The 23,937-nt window shown below is 34.7% G+C and overlaps 1 protein-coding gene across 2 annotated transcripts in view; it reads left to right on the top strand.

Moving 5' to 3' along the window:
• The window catches only part of LOC126773667 (hemicentin-2), a 106,354-nt gene that overhangs the window by 33,019 nt on the left and 49,398 nt on the right, over window positions 1-23,937 (top strand). For both annotated transcript variants that reach the window (XM_050494728.1, XM_050494729.1), the window contains exon 2: window positions 10,856-10,977. In XM_050494728.1, coding sequence (XP_050350685.1) covers window positions 10,856-10,977 — 122 coding nt within the window. The remainder of the gene's footprint in view (window positions 1-10,855; window positions 10,978-23,937) is intronic.

The raw sequence follows: 23,937 nt of genomic DNA on the forward strand, positions 1-23,937 counted from the left end.
CGCAGCTCTGATTGAGCCGAGATAAATCTCGAACTCCGCCAGGCCGCGGTTGGGAGAGAAGTACGTACCCACAACAACGAATTCTCTCCACCCTGCCACTACGTAACCCGAGCCCCTCTCAATGAGTGAGAGAGAACTCGTTTCACTCCGGGTAGTAACCACCACGGTGCCGTCCAAGTCTCCTAACCAGTTAGGTAGGGGAGGGACATAATATGGCTCGCAGGCCACAGCCAGGTCGATCTGCCACTCCACCATGGACTGCAGCAGCAGGTCCTGCGCCGCGGCGCAGTGGTTGACGTTCGTCTGGAGGAACTTTATGTTTGTGCTCATATTGACATTGAAGCTTCCTCCTCGGCCTGGCGCCGTCCGACATTGGTGGTAGTCTGGGTGCCTAAGACCACCGTACCCTTTGTGATGGGGGGGTTGCACTCCCCTGATCCCATCACGTGCCCAGAGGGCTTGCCAGCGTCTGCGCACACAGCACAGCGCAGTTTCTCGGCACAGCCCGCCGACTTGTGGCCATCTACGCCACACCGGAAGCATAGACCCCCCCGTTCCGCTTTGGATGGGCAAAGCACCTTCGTGTGGCCAAGGCCCATACACTTGAAGCAGCGCAAAGGGCGCTGCTCCAATACGCATACCTTGGCCGAGCTCCACCCTACGAGGAGGCGACCGGCATCTGATATCTTCTTCGCCGCTGTGAGAGGACAGGTGACGCGGACCATTTCCATATATCCGGGACCACGCTGCAACACTCCGCATCTGACTGAGTCAGGGGAGCAGTTCCCTGCACGAGCAACTGCAGCGACCAATTTATCTTTGGTGACGGAATCATCCAATCCCGTCACCTTAAGTTCCACTCGCTTTACAGGGCGAACGACGCTTGCGACACCATCCAGCACAGTGCGGAGCTTCTCAGCAAGCTTATCCACCTGCTCCGCCTGTGCTTTCGGCAGCTCGAGGAGTCTGGCTCCCGTCGCCGATCGTCGGACCCTAAGGCCGCCACAGATTCCAATATCCTGAAGCTTAACGCCCTGCTCCGCGCGCTCCAGGATGTGAGCGTATGTAACGCCCTTCTCCTGCGCATCCGGCTGCAGAGTGACCATTACTGCAGCCCTGCGAGGAGCAACCAGCCTCGGATTGGCCACCGGCGGAGCCTTCACCACTGTTGATGGTACTGTGGCGGACGCTGCGGCCGAGGGGGAAGCCTTTTTCTTCTTTCTCCCCTTTTTAACCACGGTGGACCATGATGTCTCCTGGGCCTCCCGTGGTTGGGACTCCGACGTGGTCGGGGTGGCTGATACGCACGTAGTCGGTGCCAGCGGGACTGACTCGACTGCAGGCACCCGTTTCGGCGCCTGTGTGGGTTTCGGTGGTGGGGTCGGATGGACCACTTGCGCGTATGTAGGTGCAGTTTTCTGCACTACAGCCTGTTTCTTGTCCGCGGCCAGAGGGGGACGGAGCACTTTAGCTGGAAGGAGACGGTCCTGAATTCCTTCCATTTGAGCTTTAATCATAAAGCCCACCGACGACATTATAGAGGCCTTAAATTCCTCCAAAGCCTGTGTGTCCCGCACAGTGCTGGTGGACGCCTCATTTGCCACTGCCACCGTGGTCCGCATTTCCGCAAACTCACGGCGGTGGGCTTTTAACTCAGTCTTGAGGCTGTCCACCTCCTTGCGCAGGCGGCCATTATCAGCGCGAAGCCTGCGCGTCTCTTCCGCCTCGGTCCTTGATGCCAGAGCATCTTCGATGTACTGGAGCGAAGATGCAGATTCTTTGAGCTTCTTGATGAAGCCACCCTTCAGGTTGCTGGATTTCTGGGCAATCTCCAGAATAAGTGCTGCATTGCGACCAGCCTCCGCACGCAGCTCCTCTGCACCCAATTTTAGGGGATCCTCCCTACGGACCTCCGAGGAAGAGGATTCCTCAGAGTCAAGCGCGATCACAGCCGTCTCCTTACGGAAAGCCCGACTTCTCAAGGAGCGCTCAAACGCCTCTTCCCTAGCCTCGGCGGCCTTTGCTTTAAGCTCGGCTTTGGCGTGAGCGAGGCCAGTTCCGCGTCCCTTGGAAGTGAGCTTCCCCCGGCTAGCACTGTTACGTTTCGCCGCCGATCTGATCCGCCGACAGTCTCCGTATCCGAACCGGAATCAAAGAGCATTTGCGTCGGACGACGACAACTCCGTGTCGACGTCCATCAGAACAAAAAAAAAAAAAAATTAAAAAATGAAAATAATTGAACAACAAAAACAAATCAACAAACAACAGTGAAAACCAACATAACCAATCTCAAGACACAACAAAGTCTCTTAGCCAGCTAGAAACAACAATCCATTTGCACAGCCGAGTTCAGAATATGTCACAACAGAAACAACAAAAACCCTTAAAGAAAGCCAAAGTAGTCGTAAAAACACCCACAACGCATAGATAACGCAGCCAAAGCCACGATGTTTCGCTTCATTTAGTATTAAATTATGTGAAAGTTCCACAAAAAAAAAATCCATAATTTACAAAAATAAAAAATGCAACTACACCTTTTGATAGAAGGCTACTTCGCGTTAGATCTACATTACGAATCAACAATCACTTTACATTTGATTACATTGAATATTGTATAACGTTTTAAAACTTCATACGTACTTGAATAAATATATTTTAATTTTAGTATCGCGGTTGAGTTTTGCAATAGGGTTGTAATTTGTGGATATGTGTAGAAATATATGAGCACGTGAAAGCCTCAGGAAATTTGGCTCGTAAAACTTTGTATCAGGGGAGCAATATGTGCTTTTATCAGGATATGTCTGAGTTACGACAAACGCTTACAAATCCCCAAAAAATCGATCAGGTGTAAACGTAGCAATTACACGCATGTCCCTGAGTCTATTAAGCAATCGCCCATAAATGCTCAACTGCTGGACAAAGGCCTCTCCTTTTGAGGAAAAGCTTTGGAGCTAATTCCATTACGCTTCGATGCGGTTTGGTGAGTTCGGTCTGTTAGTACGAATTATTAAAGCAATGTAACTTACACCCTTACCACTTTTGTCTTCACCGCCGAGTATGAGATGAATTGTAAACACAAATTATGTAACTCATGTGTTTGTATGTGCAACACAGTGCTTCTCTGGGTTAGTATATGCTCATATGCGATTATTATCATCATAAAAATGACTCGCTGCAAGCCGTCTTATTTTAATTCATTTTTGTAATTTAGATTAGAAACTAGCCTCTTTGGTAGCTTCTGTTCTATTTGAGGAAGCAATTTATTTTTTTGGTTTTTTTGTATTAAACTTCGAAGATAAGCTATTACTTAAGATAAGGAAGCTATATAATTTTGGTGTTCATTTTTCCGAATTGTACAAAAGTTAAGTGTTGGCAGAAAAGTTTTACAACAATATCAAGTTTCCAAGAGATATTGAGTTTTAGACGAAAACAAGTAAGCGATAAAGGGGCTGTTATATTGCCACAATGTTAACTTTATTAAAGGTTTATAGAAGTCAGTCATACGTCGGTGACATTGCATTCGAGAAATATAAATTCGAATACTTTGTATGTCATTCAAATATATTTTTTTAAATGTATAGGCTAGCGCTTGACTGTTATCACACCTGATGGAAAATGAGTTTCAGTCTAAGGTGGAGTGCACTTGCCTAGAAGATGCCTATTTACTCTTGACTTGAAGGTATATACCAGCTAGCGTTCTGTCAGATATTATTGTATAAATAACTTATGCACATTGTATTAGTTATGTCATTCTATTAAATTTTACAACAATTACTTACATTAAAGCTTTCATCAAAAATATAACCCTCCGTTTTATTGCATTGGTTCATTTTTGACACAGATAATCGGAATTGCGATTCAAAGGGGAAATGCTGCTAACATTCTTGCCATTATTCCATGCGGTCACGATTTGTACAGTAACTATATTTAATATTTAGTTGTATTTATTTAAGGCTTTACTTTTTATTGCTAACCTACATTTTATATTATAGCATGTTGACTGCCTCGTCAGTCTAGTGGTTGGATGTATGTTGATGTTCAAATCCCAGGACCTCCAAATCAAAAGTTAGTGAGTTTTTCTGTCGAAAATTCTCAACAGTCCGTAGTCTGGAAGTTGGAAGTGTATACACTCCCGTACCTCGGAAAGCACATAAAGCCGTTGATCCTGCGCCTGAACTCTTACCGGTCTTGTCGGATAGCCATCCCATCGGATTATGAGAGTTAGGTAATAGAGAGTGCACCTGTGTTTGCGCACACACTTGTGTACTATAATATGTCCTGCGCAGTTAGCTGATCTCTTTTGAGATTGGCCTCCGTGGCTAAAATCGGTCAGGAGGATTATTATTATAACATATTATATTTGTCTATACGTAAATGTTTGGTTGGATATATATATATATATATATATATATATAGATATATATATATATATATATATATATACACTTTTAAATACCAATAATGATGATGTCCTCAAAACCGATTTCGGCCACGGGGTCCATTCCCAAGGGAGACTAGCCAATTGCGCAGGAGATAATTACTATAGTGCACTCTCATAATCCGATGGGACGGCATATCCGGCACGACCGGAAACAGTTCAGGCGCAGTACAAACGGCTTTTCGTAGCAGGAGTGTAAAAACTATCAATTTTCAGTATCCACACAATAAGTTTTTGATTGGCCCAATCCAGGGTTTGAACCCATGACAGACGATATTCTATCATTTCAAATCGACAGACCAACAAATATGTATAAATACAAATTTATTTATTTCATGATCGATATTATCATTTTTGTAAAATAATTGTAAGCTTTCGGCGCTGTTTATCTGATATCTTGTTATTTAGTTTAACTACTGAATTATATTGAAATTATTTAAATATAAAAATTTAAAATAAAATTTAATAAAATATAACGGAACATGCTCGTGTAAATTCCAACGACTGATTTGAATAGATGTGAGAACAAAATATGTAAGAGCTCACTGCCGAGTTGATCTTTCCATTATAGGAAAAGGCTTGGAGCTTCGTCCACCACACTCTTTATTGCGGGTTGTTGGATAGAAATGTAGCAAACTTTCATTCGACTCATACAATTTTCCTGATGATATTTTCCCCGTCGTTATTTGAATAGGTATGACAGCAATATAAAGTTATGTTGTTTGTTGTGGATATATTTTTGTTCTTCGTGTAAGAAACAATATTTAAAAAGAAAACGTTGAAAACAATCTTTGTTTTTGCACGTATGATAATGTCAAAATAAAAGCAAAACTTTAGAATGGGACACATAAAAATGCATTAAATTAAAATTTAACAAAAGAGTCATTTTAAAGTAAATATGAGTTCAACATTTAAATGGGAACTAGTTTTTGTGAATTCATAATGATGTTGGCTGCTGAACATTAAGTTCAACATGTAAGGATTTTGATATTTAAGTAATTTTGGCGGACGAGTAATACCAGCGACTTTTATGAATTTCAGACAGGTTTATCAGCGAGCTAGTAAACTTTGTTAACTGGACGCTAGTCGTTTAATTTAGTTGGACAGTAAGTTTGTTCCAACTTTTCATCTGATCTTTGATTAAAAATATCAAATTTGTACAGCATACTTGGTACAGACTAAGCGGGCTGAATTTTAATGTTCGTATTAAAATTGTTAGTTCGTGTATATCGTTTGCTTTTAAACAATTATTAAAGTTACGTATATGCGGATAGGATATTTAAATAAATTAATTGTTAATTTTGTTTAAATTTTAAACATAAACACGCATTTAATCTAAATTTAGAAATATTAGCACTTACCATTAACGGAAAGTAATAGAAACTATGTAAAAAATGGTTGCATGTTTTTCTATATAAAAATCTTTAAAAAAAAATACGGTCGAGTGAAAAAAAGTTTTAACTGGAGTAACTTTTTAATAATGTGAAATACGGTATTCTTGCCGGTTCTTTTCGGCAGGATCTAAATTCTGAACCGGTGGTAAAGCTTTGCGATTCAAAATTACATGTAAAAGTATATCTACAAATAAGAAGATAAATTAATAGAAATAATAATATATTTTTATTACATAACTTCGTTGAAACCACATGACAGAGAACAAAGTTTGATGGAAAAGTCTTTATACAATACACAATAGGTTACATTTTCGTTTGTGTAATGTGGTGGATTAAGCTTTTTAGTTAGAAATCTTTGCCCAGCAAGGGAACGACAACAATCTGCAACAATATGTTGAGTTTTTTCTTAATATTCAAGATAAATAATGCACAACTTTCTCCTCAAAAGGAGATGCCAGATGTGAAATATTTACAAGCTGTTACTTTTGCAAAACTTACTTGGTGATAGGACTTTATGGGTAGCCCACCCACTCATTGTTGTGTTCTGGTTTGAAGAGTGAGTAAGCCAGTGTTATTACAGGCGTGGAGTATATTATTATATCTCACAAGGCTGGTGGCGCATTTTGATTGTAAGGGATGGTTAATAATTCTTACAATCCCAATGTCTACAGGCGGAAGTGACCACTTACCATCAAGTCGACTATTTGATGGTCCAGACTCCAGATCCAGACTTGTAACCGAAATACGGTTAATTATACTGGTAGTATCATTTACCACTTGCTGTACTTAACCGAGTGATAACAGAATACTCGAAAATTCTTGTCTTTGGAACAAATTAATCAACGGTTATCTGCTTAAAAACAAACCCGACTTTGACTAACGTCAATACAATTCTATCATCGAGGTTGAAATCCAAATAATGTTTTATATAAATAAAATAACGCTCCTGTATATAGCGGAAATTTAAAGAGCACAATATTATGTAAGTAATTTACGTTATCGTGGAATTCGAAATTTTACGATAGAACATATATTTTTAAACAGTTTTTAAATTCTTTTTAAAGTATTTACCGCATAAGTACCGCATATGGTTCCACTCGAGGGCACTAGCTACGGTTTTTTGCCACCCCCATGACCCTTCTACGCAATTTGTCCCATCGATACGTATAATTCGAGGAAGTCGTTAAAACATGGGGTTTAAATGAATTTTTACGCTTGAATCATTTTCCCCGGGTCATTGTGTCGAAGCGCTGCCTACGTCACGATTTTTAGGTCGATTTAATTCCCTTAAGGTAAAGAAACAAGTTAAAACCTACGTGTAAAATATTATTTAATGCAAATTTAAACAATTTAATTTTATCAATGGATTATTTGGAATACGTTTTATATATGTGTGCTTAATACATTATTATATTTTCTATCAATTTATTGTTATGAAATTATACACAACGGTATGGGATGGGAAATTGTTCCAAACCAACCTCGGGAACTAAATTGTCATGTCGTTTGTGTCTGTAGTCCCACTGGCTCACTCGCCCTTCAAAACTTCTGGTTACATCAATAATAAGTATCGCTATTTGGCAGTGTATATGATGAGTGGGTGGTATCTGCCCACACGAGTTTGCACAAACCACCACGTATTAGTATTGATTCATATATACGTTCAAAATGGACGCTAATAATATTCACAAATTTATACATTTAACATTTGTAATATAAGAGATTTTTCTTAAGAACGAATCTCAGTACGGAATGTTGTATATATAAAAGTGTATATAGAAACTTCTTATCACAAAATCTTCACGGCATGCGAATGTCTCGCGCGGGTGCTACCATACGTCACAACTGGAAGGGGTCAATAACCTATGCTCATTAGATACACTATTTAAATAATACGAAATTAAAAGTGCACTTGTGCTTTATGATTATAAATTATTTTGTAACCACATCGTTTGTAAGCGATTACGCGGCACGAAGACACATCGTGTTGTCGTTTTCGGCATGTTCGTCTTACCGCTGTACTTAGTATACGTAGCAAAGCCTTCTACATTGTTCCACCGCAAAATAACAATGTTGCTGTAATAATATAAAGTATTATTCTAGAAATTTCATTATTAAGTATGTTACGGAGCCATCAACACAATACAAAAAGATATACATAATACAAAAAGGCAGCGAGCAATTTGTAGAGAAAGAAAGAAAATTATAATCATAGACGAAAAAACATTATTTCAACTTAAATTCTGTGGATGCTATCTAAATACTCCACTATTAGTACAATGCTGAAGGCTTTGCACTTCTCTGACTCTGTTCGGTCTAGGTGCCACTTTCATCTGTTCTGTCAATGGGTTTGAAGAATGAGTTAGCCAGTGTACTGGCACTAGGGATGGGATACGAGTATCTAATGTCTAAGATTCCGTGGCTGGTAGCTAACTGAAGGAAAAGCAATCATAAGCTCAGCCTATTATAAACAAATATATTTTTTTTTAATATACTACGTTCTCGATATAAACTTTTCAGCCTGTAGATATTCCACTGCTGGGCTAAGGCCTTCTGTTTATTTGAGGATAAGGTTAGGGGATAATTCTAACATATTGCACTAGTATGGAATACACTTGTGGATAGTTTTTATCTAGACCACCGATCATGAGATGAGAAATTAAAAACATAAATTTATAAAAATTCACCGGTGTTTGCCCAAGTTTGTACCCACGATCTTCAGTCAAAATTCTGCTGGGTTAACCGCACACATCGGTCATTATTATTTTTTATTTCCTTACATTGTCATCCAATCCGAACTTTTGTTCCAATTTCAAATCTCTCAACTCATCAGAAAGTCAGTTAAAAATCGATTATAAAAATCATACTTTCATAGACATTGCCCAAAGCCAGCTAATAGAAACGTTGTAAAAACTGTGTAAAGCAAGCAATCATTATAAAATAAGTAATAAACACGAAACAAACAGTTATGAATGTATTTATGCTAAAGTTAGCTGTTACAAACTTAGTTTAATTTACCAAGATGGCGAATAAAGTCGTCGCTTGTGAACCGGCTGAGAAGTGAGAGTTTGATGGAAATGAAAAAAGTGGTGTCTGATTTTCTTGGTATTTCTTTATGAAACTTCGCAGTTCGTAGTGTCCGCTGGAAAGGGGTTAAAAAGTTTAATTAAGAGCGCTTCGAATTGAGCAACTTAATTGATTTTAGTTCGGATTTTTAACGAGCTCATCGTAATAACCGCGTTGTTAATTTTTCCTAGTCAATTGCTTTAATTGACTATTTTACTTTTGTTACATTATACACTTTTAATTATACATGTATTTTTATTTTAAGTAAATCGTATTTTAAAATTGGTTACATGTTAATCATTTAGTTATATAGACGGAAGGTTATTTCACCACGCTACTTCAATGTGGGTAGATGGATATACATATGGCAGAATTCCATCCGATAACATGTACGTTGTGACAGTAGGTTTCTTTATGATGTTTTCGTTTACCGCATACATATTGAAACACAAAACTCCGTGGTGCTTGCCAGGGTTTGAATCTGCAATCTTCGTTCAAGATTCATATGTTCTAACCACTAAGCAAGAAGGTAATAACATAATACGCTCAAAATCAAAATGGAAAATTCACTGTCATCGTTTATCTTAAAATATTCACTTTCAAAATTATTCTCTAATGTCTTTTCATTTCACATCATTACTTCAAATAAAGAAACGAACAAGTATTTTTTTTATCTGTCACAGCTTCCAACAAATCAAATATTTACTCAGCTTACACGGTCGACGGCAAAAAATGATTTATCCCAGGCTTAAGAGCATTAAGAATTTAAACCAATCGAATTCCGGAGAATCGTATAATACACAATAATTTGCCGTTGAGTGCCGTGAAGTTCACGGTGACGGTACCGAGTATGACGTAATCCGGACCCAGGAGCAAGTTCACAGTGAGTTGACAGATACGCTATTGAGGATTTATGTCTATTTGAACCATGTCAGAATCTTTTCGTATTTTTTATTATTCGATTCGCCAGGGAATGTTTTGTCGTATAGGATCTTTTTGTTCAGTGAAAAATATGACAGCTTTAAGTGATTATAATTTTCTTCGTAATTACGTTGCGAAACGGCCGACAAATTGTAAAACATCGAAATTGAAAATTGATCGAATTTATAATTAAAGTAACCCAATAAATAAAAACGGTGTAAAATAAATGAAAACAAAATTTCATTTATAAGTCAATATGTTTTCTTATTATGATGATATACATGTAAACGCACACGCACACACACAAGTGAGTAGAGAGTGGTAGCGGTGAGAGGGCATGACGTCGGTCACGGCATGTGAGTAAGTGGTAACCCCAAGGCGCGCTAATTTTGTATTTCTCTATCTAAAACACATTTATACACCCAATTTTTTGTTAAAACATGATTAAAACGGTAACATATATAGTAGTCTAATATCAAAATTAAATAAATAAAAGTTAATTATTAAATCATACTTTATAATTACCTTCTATTCAAAACAGAGAGGAGGCCTTAGCCCAGCAGTGAGACATTAACAGGCTGTTACTGTTAATGTCCCACATGTAATTTAAGCAATTATTAATTTGGTATTCTATCCCTAAACAGCAGTTTTTAGTATTATTGCGTTCCGGTATGAAGGGTGAGTGAGTCATTGTAATTACAAGCAAAACGGACCTAACATCTTAGTTTCCAAAATGGTGGCGCTGGACGATATAAGGATTTGTTAATATTTCTTACATCGCCAATGTCTATGGGCCGTGGTGACTACTAGCAATCAGGTGGCCGTTAGCCCGTCCGCTTAACTACAACATAAAAAAATATGTTAATCAAAAATACGATTCACCCCAAAATACCGTTCACGAAGCGAATGAGATTATTCACCGTGAAATGTAACAAACGTTCCGACCAACATACGGACGCGTCCTGAATATTAAATGTATATGAGGACAAACTTTAAATTGAAACTTTATCATTCTGAACTTTCCACTCTATTTCAGATGCTGTGCAACGCTTTGTTGAACTGCCCACGTACACTGAGGTGAATCCGGGAGAAGATGCATTACTCAAATGTCGGATATCCGACAAGAAAGGAGTTTGTTCGTGGCAAAAAGACAATAAGGTACAAATATACTTTATACATATATAAAATATAATATTCGAAATTGAGTTATTACATTCCTATTAATATTACGCCTGTGTAAATTAATTTTCTGTTTCGACATTCATTCATATAGCAACAGAGCTACGAACAGTGATTTTGATCTTAGAGAAAGTTAGAGCCAGGGAATATAGGCTAGGTAAGATATAAAGCTTTTTTTATCATAGAAATGTACAGGAACGTAACGAATAATAATATTTATCAAATCTTCATATTATATGTTTTTCGTAATAATAGAAATATATTGGGAAATAACAATATCTTCCACCGGAAGATACTCAAAGATTTGAGGTAAATAATACATTTCTAATCTTATTCAAAACAAATATTTCGTCTTGTATTTGTATAGTTCTATTAAATCAAGAATTAAATTTTGAATAAAATAACATGCGAATATTTGGGCAGTCAAGCTATTCTGTAAGGACAAACTCGAAACTCACCGCAGAACACGATTATGAAGAATCAGTAATTTATATGATACAATAACCATAATAATAATTATAAGGTCCTCCAGACCGATTTCGGCCACGGCGGCGAATCTCAAGAGAGATTAGCCAACTGCGCAGGACATATTATAGAACACAAGTGTGTGCGCAAACACAGGTGCACTCTTTATTCCCTAACTCTCCTAATCCGATGGGACGGCAACCCGACACGACCATCAAGAGTTCAGGTGCGGGACTAACGGTTTTACGTGCTTTCCGTGATACGGGAATGTACACACTTTCAACTTCCAGACTCCGAGCTGCTATTGAGAATTTTCGACAGAAAAACCCAATAACTTTTTATTGGCCCAACCTGGGATTTGAAACTAGGACCTTCGGGTCTGTGGCCTTTACATCTAACCAGTAGACCAACGAAGCAATAATAATTATAGCATGCGTCAAAATAGCGTATCACCAAAATTATTGGTTTTTAATATTTCACAATAGCACTACCGAATTAAATAATTAATCACATTATTAAGAGAATTTCGTTTGCCATAAGCAGTGTAGATACGCCCTTATGAAATTGATAAGTGTGAACGGAAACGGGATGTATGGTCGAAGAGCGACCGTAATATTGTACTAATGACCGATTATAACCTGAGCCATATTCTTATATCATATTACTTTAGTAAATACATTAAATTATGCCTAATCGATATATATCAAATACTTTTATAAAAATGTTATTTCTGATAACAGGGATTTATGTACACTTGACTGATTGAACAACAATAAATACACTATAATACACAAAATATTGAAAAATATTAATTAAGAAAATCGGTACCGTTGTATGAACGGTCCTTATTAAGAACGATCCTCATTCACCATTAGTTACTCCGAAAGCTATTTCATTTTCCATTTCCACTGGTATCGTGGACTTGGAGGGTGAGTGAGCGAGTGAGCATATATATTGTTATTACCGTGGTCACATAAACAGCAATATTATAATCGTAGCTATATCATAAAATTAATTCGAATTTGGAATTCTGACCTGAAATAAAAACGCGCAAGTCAATAAAAATTAAAATGAAAATTCCGCTATTCATATTTTCACTAAATAAATTATCATATCGTTACATTTTTATGATAAAATGTGAGTCATATATTAAGGTTTACTATATATCTTCCTCATTGACTATTTAACGCCATTGAGAGAGGCTTTGGTAATAATAAATTCATGTGTGATTCGACTAACGTGTGTGGTTTATTGTGTGCGTGTGTGTCTAACTGGTAACGCAGATTTTTAAATTATGTTACTTCCACACCATATGTTACTTCCACACCAAAGTGTATATATCCTTTATATTTAAAATGAACTTTATGATGATATATATAAAGACTATTCATGTATATAGGCCCTTCTTTGGCGTTCAAGCTTGATAAAATTAAATTTCATCTAAAATGGCTTAGTGATTTAACCATGAAAGCATAACCGACAGAGTTAAGTTCACACCGGTTCGGAATGTAAATTCTACTAAGAAGAACTCGCCAGAAACTCAGTAGTAACTCATTTCTACCAATGAAGTTACTAAATTATGTTAATTAAATACAATTAAATTAATTTATATCATCCTGTTAAAATCCAAAAAACGATTCCAAGAAAAATATTCTAACTCCACGCTTTTATATAATCTATAAAAACAATACAAATATATATATTTATTTAAACAGTAATGAACACTCACTCGACTCTCGAATAATACATGAAAAATAACCAAACGGATGGAGTAATGATAGTACATTAATAATCAAAATCGTTCATTATTCTCTTTATAAATACGGGGACAATTGATACAAGCACATAATGAATTTCATCATTTTCCGCTGATAACCGAGAACGTAGGCTTAACGTGCTTTCAACCGCTCGCAGAGGATAAAATATGGGAATATTAAAACCCCTACGTATTTCTATATACACATCTATAATATGCAGTTACAGCATCGTATCAATTACACATTAATTATATATGTGTATATATAAGAAGCTTATTTAATAACGGTATAAAATATAATAAATGCCGAGTTAATTTTTAATTCTTCATTATGTAATTTATTTTCAAAATAAGAACAAAATAAAATAAATAAACTTTTTTATTGCCTCACACTACATAACTAAACCAATAAAAGCTATTTAAATTTCGAATAGTGTGTGGCAAACGTAACCACCTTATTAACTAATTCGTAAAGAACATTCTAGAAAAAACCATTCGCCATTCGATATTCTTGACGCACCATTCAATCAATCGAACGGTAGAAAAAACGAAGAATAAAAGTACACTTACACTCATTAATATTTAAATGCATCTTATTTTTTCAAAACAATTCTACACCCAATTGTCATTAACTATCTTTTACAGCGTGTTAATGAACTCATAACGCTTGTCGTCTAATTACAAAATACTTGAAACGCCTTAAAATTAACGGCGTGTGACGTTTATCGCTTTGTTTCCGATGTGTACAAAAACGCTTGTCATACCAGTGATGTTTTACTTAAAAAGCAAAAGAAAACAGAATAGATATTTAGTTTTAATTCAAATAAACTGTCAAAGAACAATTATTACTTTGATGACAGCACACTGTGAATAAAACGATTGCTTTCAAGTCGTGCATAAGTATATTAATTAATTATACATAAGAGAAATATCATTACGAAATCTCCTAAAATATGCTTCTGATTGACTTGAAAGTCACTTTTATTCCTCCCTCGACGTAGACGATCGCTAAGAATGGATTTTACGCAAATCCTATCCAAAATAGCTTTTCTTCTTATCTACCCGTGTGAAGCTGGGAAGATTATTAAGTAATAAATAAAATTGTTGTATATATATTTTAGAAAAAAAGAATAACTGGTTCTTTCCGAAACGGTGGTTAATTTTTGATAATCAACATTGTGTATTGATTCTATGCTTGTTAAGGATTTTACATTTGATTTTATTATTCATTTCACTTTTCAAATATGTTGCTATTTTATATTTTTCTATTTATTGACTACAAAGAAAGAAATTTTTTCTTTTTGTTGTGGCAGATTCTTTTGCCTGCCACAATAAAAAAACATGATCTAGATATTCTCAGAAGAACTCGAGCGATTTTTGCAATTACTTTACTGATTAATTTGAAGGATATTTAATTATATAAGTTTTTTTTTAAAGTTTTCTTTATTACACGTACAGATTGAGTTTTTGTAGCCGTGTTTCGTAATTAAAAAAAAGTAAACGTGTGTTTTGTTCTCTATACTGAAATATAAATATTTACAAAATAAATATTACATAGCGATTCATAGACATAGGCAATACTTATAGATCCTTTTAATATATACTTTATTCTACATATGAAACGAAAATAGTAATTATTTAGTACAAGTAAAACTTAAGACAGCTTGCAATCGTAGTAAAAATGCTAGCATAATTTCCCTGTCGAATCGCAATTCAGATTCTCTGAGCGAAAAATGAAGTCTCCTGTCAATAGACGAGGCGATGAAATAGTTTTAGACATATTTTAATTTTTTTTACCATTGCACAGTATAGTCGTTTATATTTCAGCCTATAGTTTTCTATTCATAGTTTTAATGGTAAAAACGTGTTCGTTAATTATTTTCTTATTTCGATACGAAAGAATTATAATATTTAATAAATATATAAAAAGTAATAATCCTTAATAAAAAATGAATGTTTCATCCGATTGTGAGCTTCTGTTTTTTTTTAACTATCCAATACGTATTACTCACCTATCCTACGTCGATGATACTGTGCCAAACCTTCACGGAATTACCAATAACAACTGTACAAACTTTCAACTTCAACACAATTTATTGAACACGATAAAATAATAGAATACGAAAATCAAGCATTAATTTTTATATGTAAGATTGGTTATTTACGTCAACCTTATCCAAAAGTAATCAATATATTAATAGTGAGTAATAAATATTATAAATGTATGTTAGATAAATTAAGAATGTGTCTAATCAAAGGAGGTAATCAGGACTCAGCAGTGACAGATGAGAACAAATAGGCCACAGAGCTGCGGTTTCTGTGGCTTGCTATGAATAGGGTTTTCAAGCGCGATCAAATAACGATGTTACATTTTGCGTAATTGGGTCTCTAGAATATTCTATTATTGCAAAAGCAGTATTTCCTGATTTCTTTTATTACGACATAGGTCATTAACCTTATCTGACTATTGAAAATGTCTGATAAGTAAGACGTCATTATTATGCTTCTAAAGGATGATTGAGTAAATTTATTACTATAAGATAGGTACAAAAAGTCGTCACTTAGTTTTCACAGTTGCTTGCACAATTACCTTATAATATTTACACTGCATGTGTCCGGCGGTGATCCCTTACCGTCAGATGGCACGTTTGCTCGTTTGCCTTCTGTTGTCTATAAAAACTATCAATATAATCCATCTATTTATTAATATAAAAATAATATATTCGTGATTACTATTTTGCATTTTTATTAAAGACAACTGTTTTGAGGAAATTACTTTTGTTTACCTTTTCCCTGCAAAATGAGCGTCATGCTTGTTTAGTTAAAAGTTATGTTACCTATAATCATGCATAAGCGACCCCATGATACTCCCTGAAGGGACGGAGAGGGTACCGCTGGTTTTTAGTAGATATTCCGGCACACTTGGTGCCAATAAGTTCCACATAACCACCACTTCATGTGGTGACACGTAAATGCATTCGTCCACCGAGCTATAAAAAATACCAATGAGCGAATTTTAATGGCTTTTTGGAAAAACTCGATAAATATATCTGTCTAATCTGATTTGCTTTATTTTTGTTAAAACAAATAAGTTCACTATTTCTTATAATTATATTCGAATTTGTGTAGTTTTCTTGTATTTGCTCATTGGTGCTTATTATCGATTTTCTTTTAACTTTTAATTTGATTGGGAGGAAATGCCTTTTTTGTAATATACGCCTTTGCATTATTTTTGTGCACATAAATAAATAGCCTTTATTCCGGGATAGCGTGTTTTATATTCCGAAAATGGAATGTAAAGGGAATAGACAAACTTTTTATTCATATAATCTGATATTCAGTTACAAATTCGCTCGCACTGCACAGTTTTAGTTATAATAACGTTGATAATAGCTGGAGCGCTGTTTCTATATCGTAAACTAGGTTCTCTTAGTTGCCGGGAGACCACGCCTTATTGTACTTGATTTATAATGTTTGAAGTGTTTTTTCCTTATTTTCTTATATTAGAAGATATTTTAGCTGTATCCCAAAACCAACATTGTCATTTTTTTTTCCGTGAAACCCTAAAATATTTTACAGTAAAATACACAAATCGTTTTGCTTTGATTAATTATAAAACTTTCATTATATAGATTTATATTAGTTATTTATTTATTACAAATTAATTGACCAACAAAATTATACATTTAAATTTTTAATGTGAACTTTTAGGAAAACATTAGGTTTTCGATATAATATAATGCCTAATTAACTTTGTTCATGTATTTTGTATTGAAAACTATTATAATAATAAATCAACTCGGTCGCACGTAATTAGCGCGTTGATATAATTTTTACTATTCTCATTTACATATTGAGTTAAAATTACTAAAATGGAGAAATCACGTTATGAGAATATAATATTCAAAATCAAAGTACTTTATTCAACATAGAACCATTACACTTACTCACTGATAGTCAAATTAAAAACTACCACCGGTTCGAAAAAGAAACACTCAGCCCTGAGAAGAACCGGCGAAAAAAAACTCAGCGATTTTTTTTATACCACGTTTCCTTTACAAATTTTCAGTGTAAAAAAAATAGCCAGGAGGCGATCGTTTCATATATTATGTAGTATATTATTGTTTATACTGAAACGTTTTGATCACGATTCAAAATTGCTTGTAAAAGCCTATTATTTCATTTATGCTTTATTTAAGGTTAATTTATTTATTTAATGTTATGATTAAATAGTGTATATAATAAAATTCGTGTTTAGTAATGAGAACTTTTTAGGAAAATATACATGTTCGAATAAAATTATACCACATGTTTATTCATCAATCTGTAGATGAACAGCGTGATGGAATTAGCTCCAACCGTTTTACTCAACAAGGTATTGTTGTTAGTGATTATTACATTAGTTGAAACAATAAATGGAATCTTCTAATTCTTAACAATAATTTTAATAAATAAAAATATTTATTAAGCGACTAAAAGAAACCCGAATAATTGTTTTAATAAAAAAATACAAATGAATCACTTCGGAGATATTTTGAAACGAACTTAAAACAAATCATTACAATCGATGCATTAACAAAAGATTTAATCGCGAACATACAAAATATATACACACATTAAGAAACATTTTCCAGTTTAATAGTCCGTAAAAAAAAGGTAATTTTGTCCAAATTCCATAAACAATATTAATACAAAAATAATGGCAACCCTACATAATATTGGTATAACTTAATTGAAGTGAGAATCCTTTGCTTGCATTAAGACCGCTAGGGCCACACAAACACTGCAATGATGGTGATTCTGATGTACTCAATAAATTTTACTAAAAATATTGTCATCTCTTATCAATTAATGTCTCTATGTCAACAAAATATGCTCATAATCACTGTAAAGAGATTTAACCGTTACCCCAAAGGTTGTATTTTATTTAAATATATTGTATTTGTTACATAAACAGTTACTTGGAGTAACAATACTAATACAAAATACTACAAGTACTATTATATTCATTAGTCAAACATTATTACTCTCTACGATGGGTACTTCGGTGGTAAGCTTACAATAATGAGATCGTTATAAATTTTGTCGGGCTCAGCGATAGTAGAGGAAGCTTTAACTTGAGTGTAAGAGCCTTTTTATATATGTAAATATATGAAGTAAATACAAGGAAATCACTTCTTTATACTTTTCTTCTAATGTATCGTAAAGTAAAAACTAAAGTAAAGTAAGAGTCTGTAAAGGTCACATTGCTAAGCGAAGGTCTTCTCTCATTTTTGAGTAGAAAGTGGAGCTTACTGGCACGCTGCTCCGATACGGTGTAGATCCAGATTTGATCCAGATGGCAGATTTTCATCCGCCACATGCAGGCTTCCTCACGTTTGCCTTCACCGGCGAGCACGAAATGATTTATATAAACACATATTAAGCTCATAAATATTCAGTGGTGATTCGGATTGGAACTGGCAATCGTGGTATTTAATAAATTAAAAGTAAAATTTTCTATCTAAAACTATTGTTTTTTTTTAAATATTATTTTTAAATGGTTAAGGTACTTTAAGATCAACTCATGACAAGGGAGATAACATCCTCATCAGGTGGCCCATTTGCTAGTCTGCCTACCTATTTTAAACATCATAAATGTAGTTTTGGATATTCTATATTTTAATGTAAGTTAAGATATTAATAATTTTCCTCTGACCCATTACGACTACGGCGGTCAATATGCGCAGGGCATATTATAGTGCACAAGTGTGTCCGCAAACACAGTTGCATCTTCTATTATTAATCCGATGGGATGGCAATCCAACACGAACGAAAAGAGTTCAGGCACAGAACCAACGGCTTTACGTGTTTTCCGAGTCATAACATAATAACTATTAGTGTCTCCAAGTTAGTACTCCCACATGGCCCACAACTGTAGTTTTTATATCGACCCGTTTGTCTATCGAAGTGATAATCAGATCCATTATAGTTGGACAGTTGAAACTACTGGTGGTAGGGCTTTGTGCAAGCTCGTCTGGGTAGGTACCACCCACTCATCAGATATTCTACCGCAAAACAGCAATACTTGATATTGTTGTGTTCCGGTTTGAAGGGTGAGTGAGCCAGTGTAATTACAGGCACAAGGGACATAAAATCTTAGTTCCCAAGGTTGGTGGCGCATTGGCTATAAGCGATGGTTGACATTTCTTACAATGCCAATGTCTAAGGGCGTTTGGTGACCACTTACCATCAGGTGGCCCATATGCTCGTCCACCTTCCTATTCTATAATAATAAAAAAAAAATACTTTCTCAAATTACGTGAAACTGAGGCCATAGTAACGGCATAGTGACAATAATAACAAAAATTAAAAGTACAAACTCAACGGGGACATTGTTTTGGTATTAAAATTTTAACGACGCGCGTCCGACTCGTATATAAAATAAGACTAAAGATAACGAATGCTTTTGCTGTGTAAACAAATTTCAGAAATCTATGTAAAACATATTTATTAATCAATTTTGTATCAGCAATATTGAGTATGTTTGTGTTTCGGTTTGAAAGTGAGCCAGTGTAACAACAGGCATAACATCTTACTTCTCAAGGTTGGTGGCGCATTGACGATGTTAAGGCACGGTTAATATTTCTTACATTGCCAATGTCTATGGTCTGTGGCGACAACTTACCGTCAGTTGGCCCGCTTATCTCTCTTCATATTTTATAAAATTAAATTTAATTAAAAATATATTTCTATGGATATCGAATTATATTACTTTGGGTTTTACTGTTTTTAGGTTTAACTATATTTTTCAGTTTTTTGCCCTAAACGTTGACACAGAGATATAATTATTACGAGAAATGAAAAAAATACCATTTCGGACCCGATATTAATATCACGAGAGAGTTTTAATTCATAAAAAAACCCACCCAAAGCCCATTGATGCCTTTGTCGCTATACGTTGAATTATTTTGTTGACTAGGATTATTATTTTTGAAATGAATGGAATATATTTAAACTGATAAGTCTATGTTGTATGTGTTGTATGTATGTATGAGGAGTGTGGGATTTTTACAGGCAGTTTCTATTTATAACAATAATCTAGTAACAGTATAATTATTGCATTAACGTTTGCAAGGCGGCATCTTTGAATCTTGTTTGTCTAACTGAAACATCCGCTGAATGCCGACTAATTGAGTAGTAAGGTCGGATGCCTTAAAATGAAAATATTCGTCTCAAATTTTATTAGGTATTTCTTATTCAATATTGCTTGATATAACGTTGTATTAGTAAAAATGCATCCATATTAAGTGGGGTGTGTGCAGTATATATAATATAAACTATATTAGTACATCTTGAATAAGTATCATGTGACAGTGAGTCCATTTGGCCCAGTGGATAGACGTGAATATTAAAGATCACGTGTTCAATCCCGAATAATTCCGTGCTCGTTGATGATGAAAAACATCTCGAAAATAATTGCATGTAATCGTTGAAATTCTGCTACATGGTGGAATATGTACCAAGTATTATCATCAACTGCAGAGGCCTTTGTTTTTGGCCACTAGCAGTGGCACAATTCTAAAAATGTAATTGTAATTTTATTTTATTTTTATTTTATAAGAGCAAAATCGAAACACACCGCAAAAATCGGTCGTGAAATGTCAGAATACACACATCAAAATAGTATAGCACCATAAGTCGGTTGTCAACATTTCTCTGCACAATATAAAAATTTTGTACAAGATAAAAGTTATTTAAGTATATATATAGAGTCCGTCCTGACTTCGTCCAGTTGATCAGTTGGACAAATTTTATTAGATATTGTATGGAAATTTTTTTAATAAGTTGGGTTACATTATTGCAATTTTGGAGCTTTTTATAGGTGAAAGAATTTTTAAAATCGGTTTATTAGTTTTTGAGTTTATCCATAATAAACAAACACACGAAAATAATATTTTATCTCTATAATAATAGTATAGATTCCGCTCTGGTCAGCATCATTCCAAATGTTACCTGCATTTAGTGAACGGAATATATTTTCTCCATTTTAAATATTTTCGATATGTATCAATGAATTTGGGCCAGATTTAAAGTAAAAATTGGAGCGTAGCTTGATAACGTCGAAGTATGCGAGATCAGGAAACTGCTCGTATTTGCTTAAAAGTAGAAAATATTAAGATCTGTAACCAGTTTTGTAATAATAATACTAATGTATATATATATATATATATATATATATATATATATATATATATATATATATATATATATATATATATATACCAATACACTAACAAATATATGATAACGAGCCGCAAATTCGTTTTGATGCGGACATTGGTCTGGTCTCAAACACATGCTGTTTTCGATTGCATTCGTCAGTTATTCTACTTTAAACAGCAACAATTTGTATTGGTGTGTTCCGGTTTGAATGGTGAGTGAGTCGATGTCACAACATCTGATTGGTTGGCGTCCACTCATGGTTTATGTGTAAGGAATAGTAATACTATATTTGTTACAGAGCCATTGCTGGTAACCACTTACAATAAGGCAGCCAGTTCGCTAATTGGTCGTTCATCGTCCACTATTATTTTCGTACTAAAAAACATTTTTTTATCCATATAGAAAGTATATACACACAAATGTTTCGTGGCAATAATACGTACAGTTTTTGAGAAAGCGGAAAAACAGACAAAACAAAAACTTTCCTCATTACAATATTACTATGACTTGATGTTGATTTACGGCGTCATGCCTTGTGGATACATCGAAAATGTTTGAACAATATACATAGTGTTTATACTTATATATACGTGTATAGTACCGTAGTTTAAACTTGCAATGTAAATAATATTACTATTATGAAATAGTTGTAAGTAATTTAAATATATGCAAATATCATATTTGTATAAAGATATATAGGCAATACTTGCTTACAAAGAGACCTCAATCACAAACATTGTCCCGTACCGTTCACAGAATATGCAAAAATATTATCGCTTTAATTTCATAATCAACAAATAACCAAATTCTCTTTTACTCGAATGGAATGGAATAGTTTGTTCTTTGAACCTCGAGCAGTTATTCATTTGAGATAAGCGATATCGTGTATGGAAGTTAATTTTCTCAACAAAGGTCTTCCGTGATGTGCAACGAACTCATTTAGCATACAGATAAAACTAAACGCTTAGTCGACGGTTATCTGACGGTTAAATTTAACCAGGCTCTATTTAGTATGAACAATCGTAGCCGTCAGGACGAGATTTGAATCTTAAGTAACTTTAGTCACGTTCTTTTAACTGTGGTTTACCTTTTCTAGTACTGAATCATAATGGCTTAGTTTTTTTTTTATGTATACAAACTTTTTTGTGTTATTTCGTTTTGATATTTAAATTTCGAAGTTATTGTAATGGAACCTTTTTTTGAACAATTTACGTTTTAAAAATATCATGTTTTAAATTCCCCAGATATCACTCTGTATTCTTTTTTTAAAAAGGATATTTTTGTTGTTTTTGTATGTATACAATATACGTAGTTTTTTTTTTAATCGAGTCGATTAAGTTTTCATTGAATATGATCTGACAAAACAAATTGTACTTAAGCTATGTTTTGTTTTTTGAAAACTTCAGTGTAGTTACTATTAAATTGACTGCCTCGTTGGTCTAGTGGCTAGATATAAGGCCGCAGACCCCGAGATCCTGGGTTCGAACTCCTGGTCGGGCCAATAAAAAGTTATTTGGTTTTTTGTTGAAAATTCTCAGTAGCAGCCTGGATGTTGGAAGTGTGTACACTCCCGTGCATCAGAAAGGACGTAAAGCCGTTGATCCTGTGTCTGAACTCTTATCGGTGGTGTCGGATTGTCGGCCCATCGGTTACGATAGTTAGAGAATAAAGAGTGCCCCTGTATTTGCGCAGACACTTGTGCACTGATTAATATGTTCTGCACAGTTAGCTAATCTCTCTCTCTTAAGATTGGCTTAAATCGGCCAAGAGGACATCGTCATGTGTTATTTCTTAACAATTTCACTTCAATTTCATTTCTTTAATGTAACTCAATAAGGCACAAAAAACGTGTTACATAAAAAGCCATATACACGTAAACGAAGTAAAATACTTAATTGAAATAGAAATTGCATTTTCTCTCTTGGTTCCTACATTTTAATTGAATTCACAATCAATGTAAAACTTAATTATTTTTCTGTCTTTAAATTCATTCAAGCCTGTCTAGACAGGGGACAATTTATTATTTATATAACGAAATGTTTATTGGGAAAATTATTCTATATGATATGAAATACAGGAGTGGTATCCTCCGCATCTGGAGGGGAAAGATTGGATTTATTACCCGTATTCCGCGTAACCGGAATTCAATGGCCATAAAGATGAAAAATTTGCTTTTTATAAATTGAATTTATTTAAGATAATAAGAAATGTTATCGAGGCTCTATGTCTTTAGTGTGAAATAAATGCTTTACATAATGCGTTTTTATTATAACGCATCATCAAACTGTTTTTTTGCAATACGAAAAAGGTTTATATTTTTTATTCGATTTTTTTATTTGTCCTCTTCAGGATGTGATAGCTCAGTGAATAGATTTCCTAAAACTAAATCGAAGATCGTGGGCTCAAATCCAGCCAAGTATCACAGATTTTTTAATTATGTGACCTTTATATTTATGTTAAACTGACCTAGAGTCGCGAGATAGAATAAGCTCCAAATATTCTACATAAGAAAA

The sequence above is a fragment of the Nymphalis io genome, chromosome 15 (assembly GCF_905147045.1).
Source record: "Nymphalis io chromosome 15, ilAglIoxx1.1, whole genome shotgun sequence".
In the NCBI taxonomy this organism is placed as follows: Eukaryota; Metazoa; Arthropoda; class Insecta; order Lepidoptera; family Nymphalidae; genus Nymphalis; species Nymphalis io.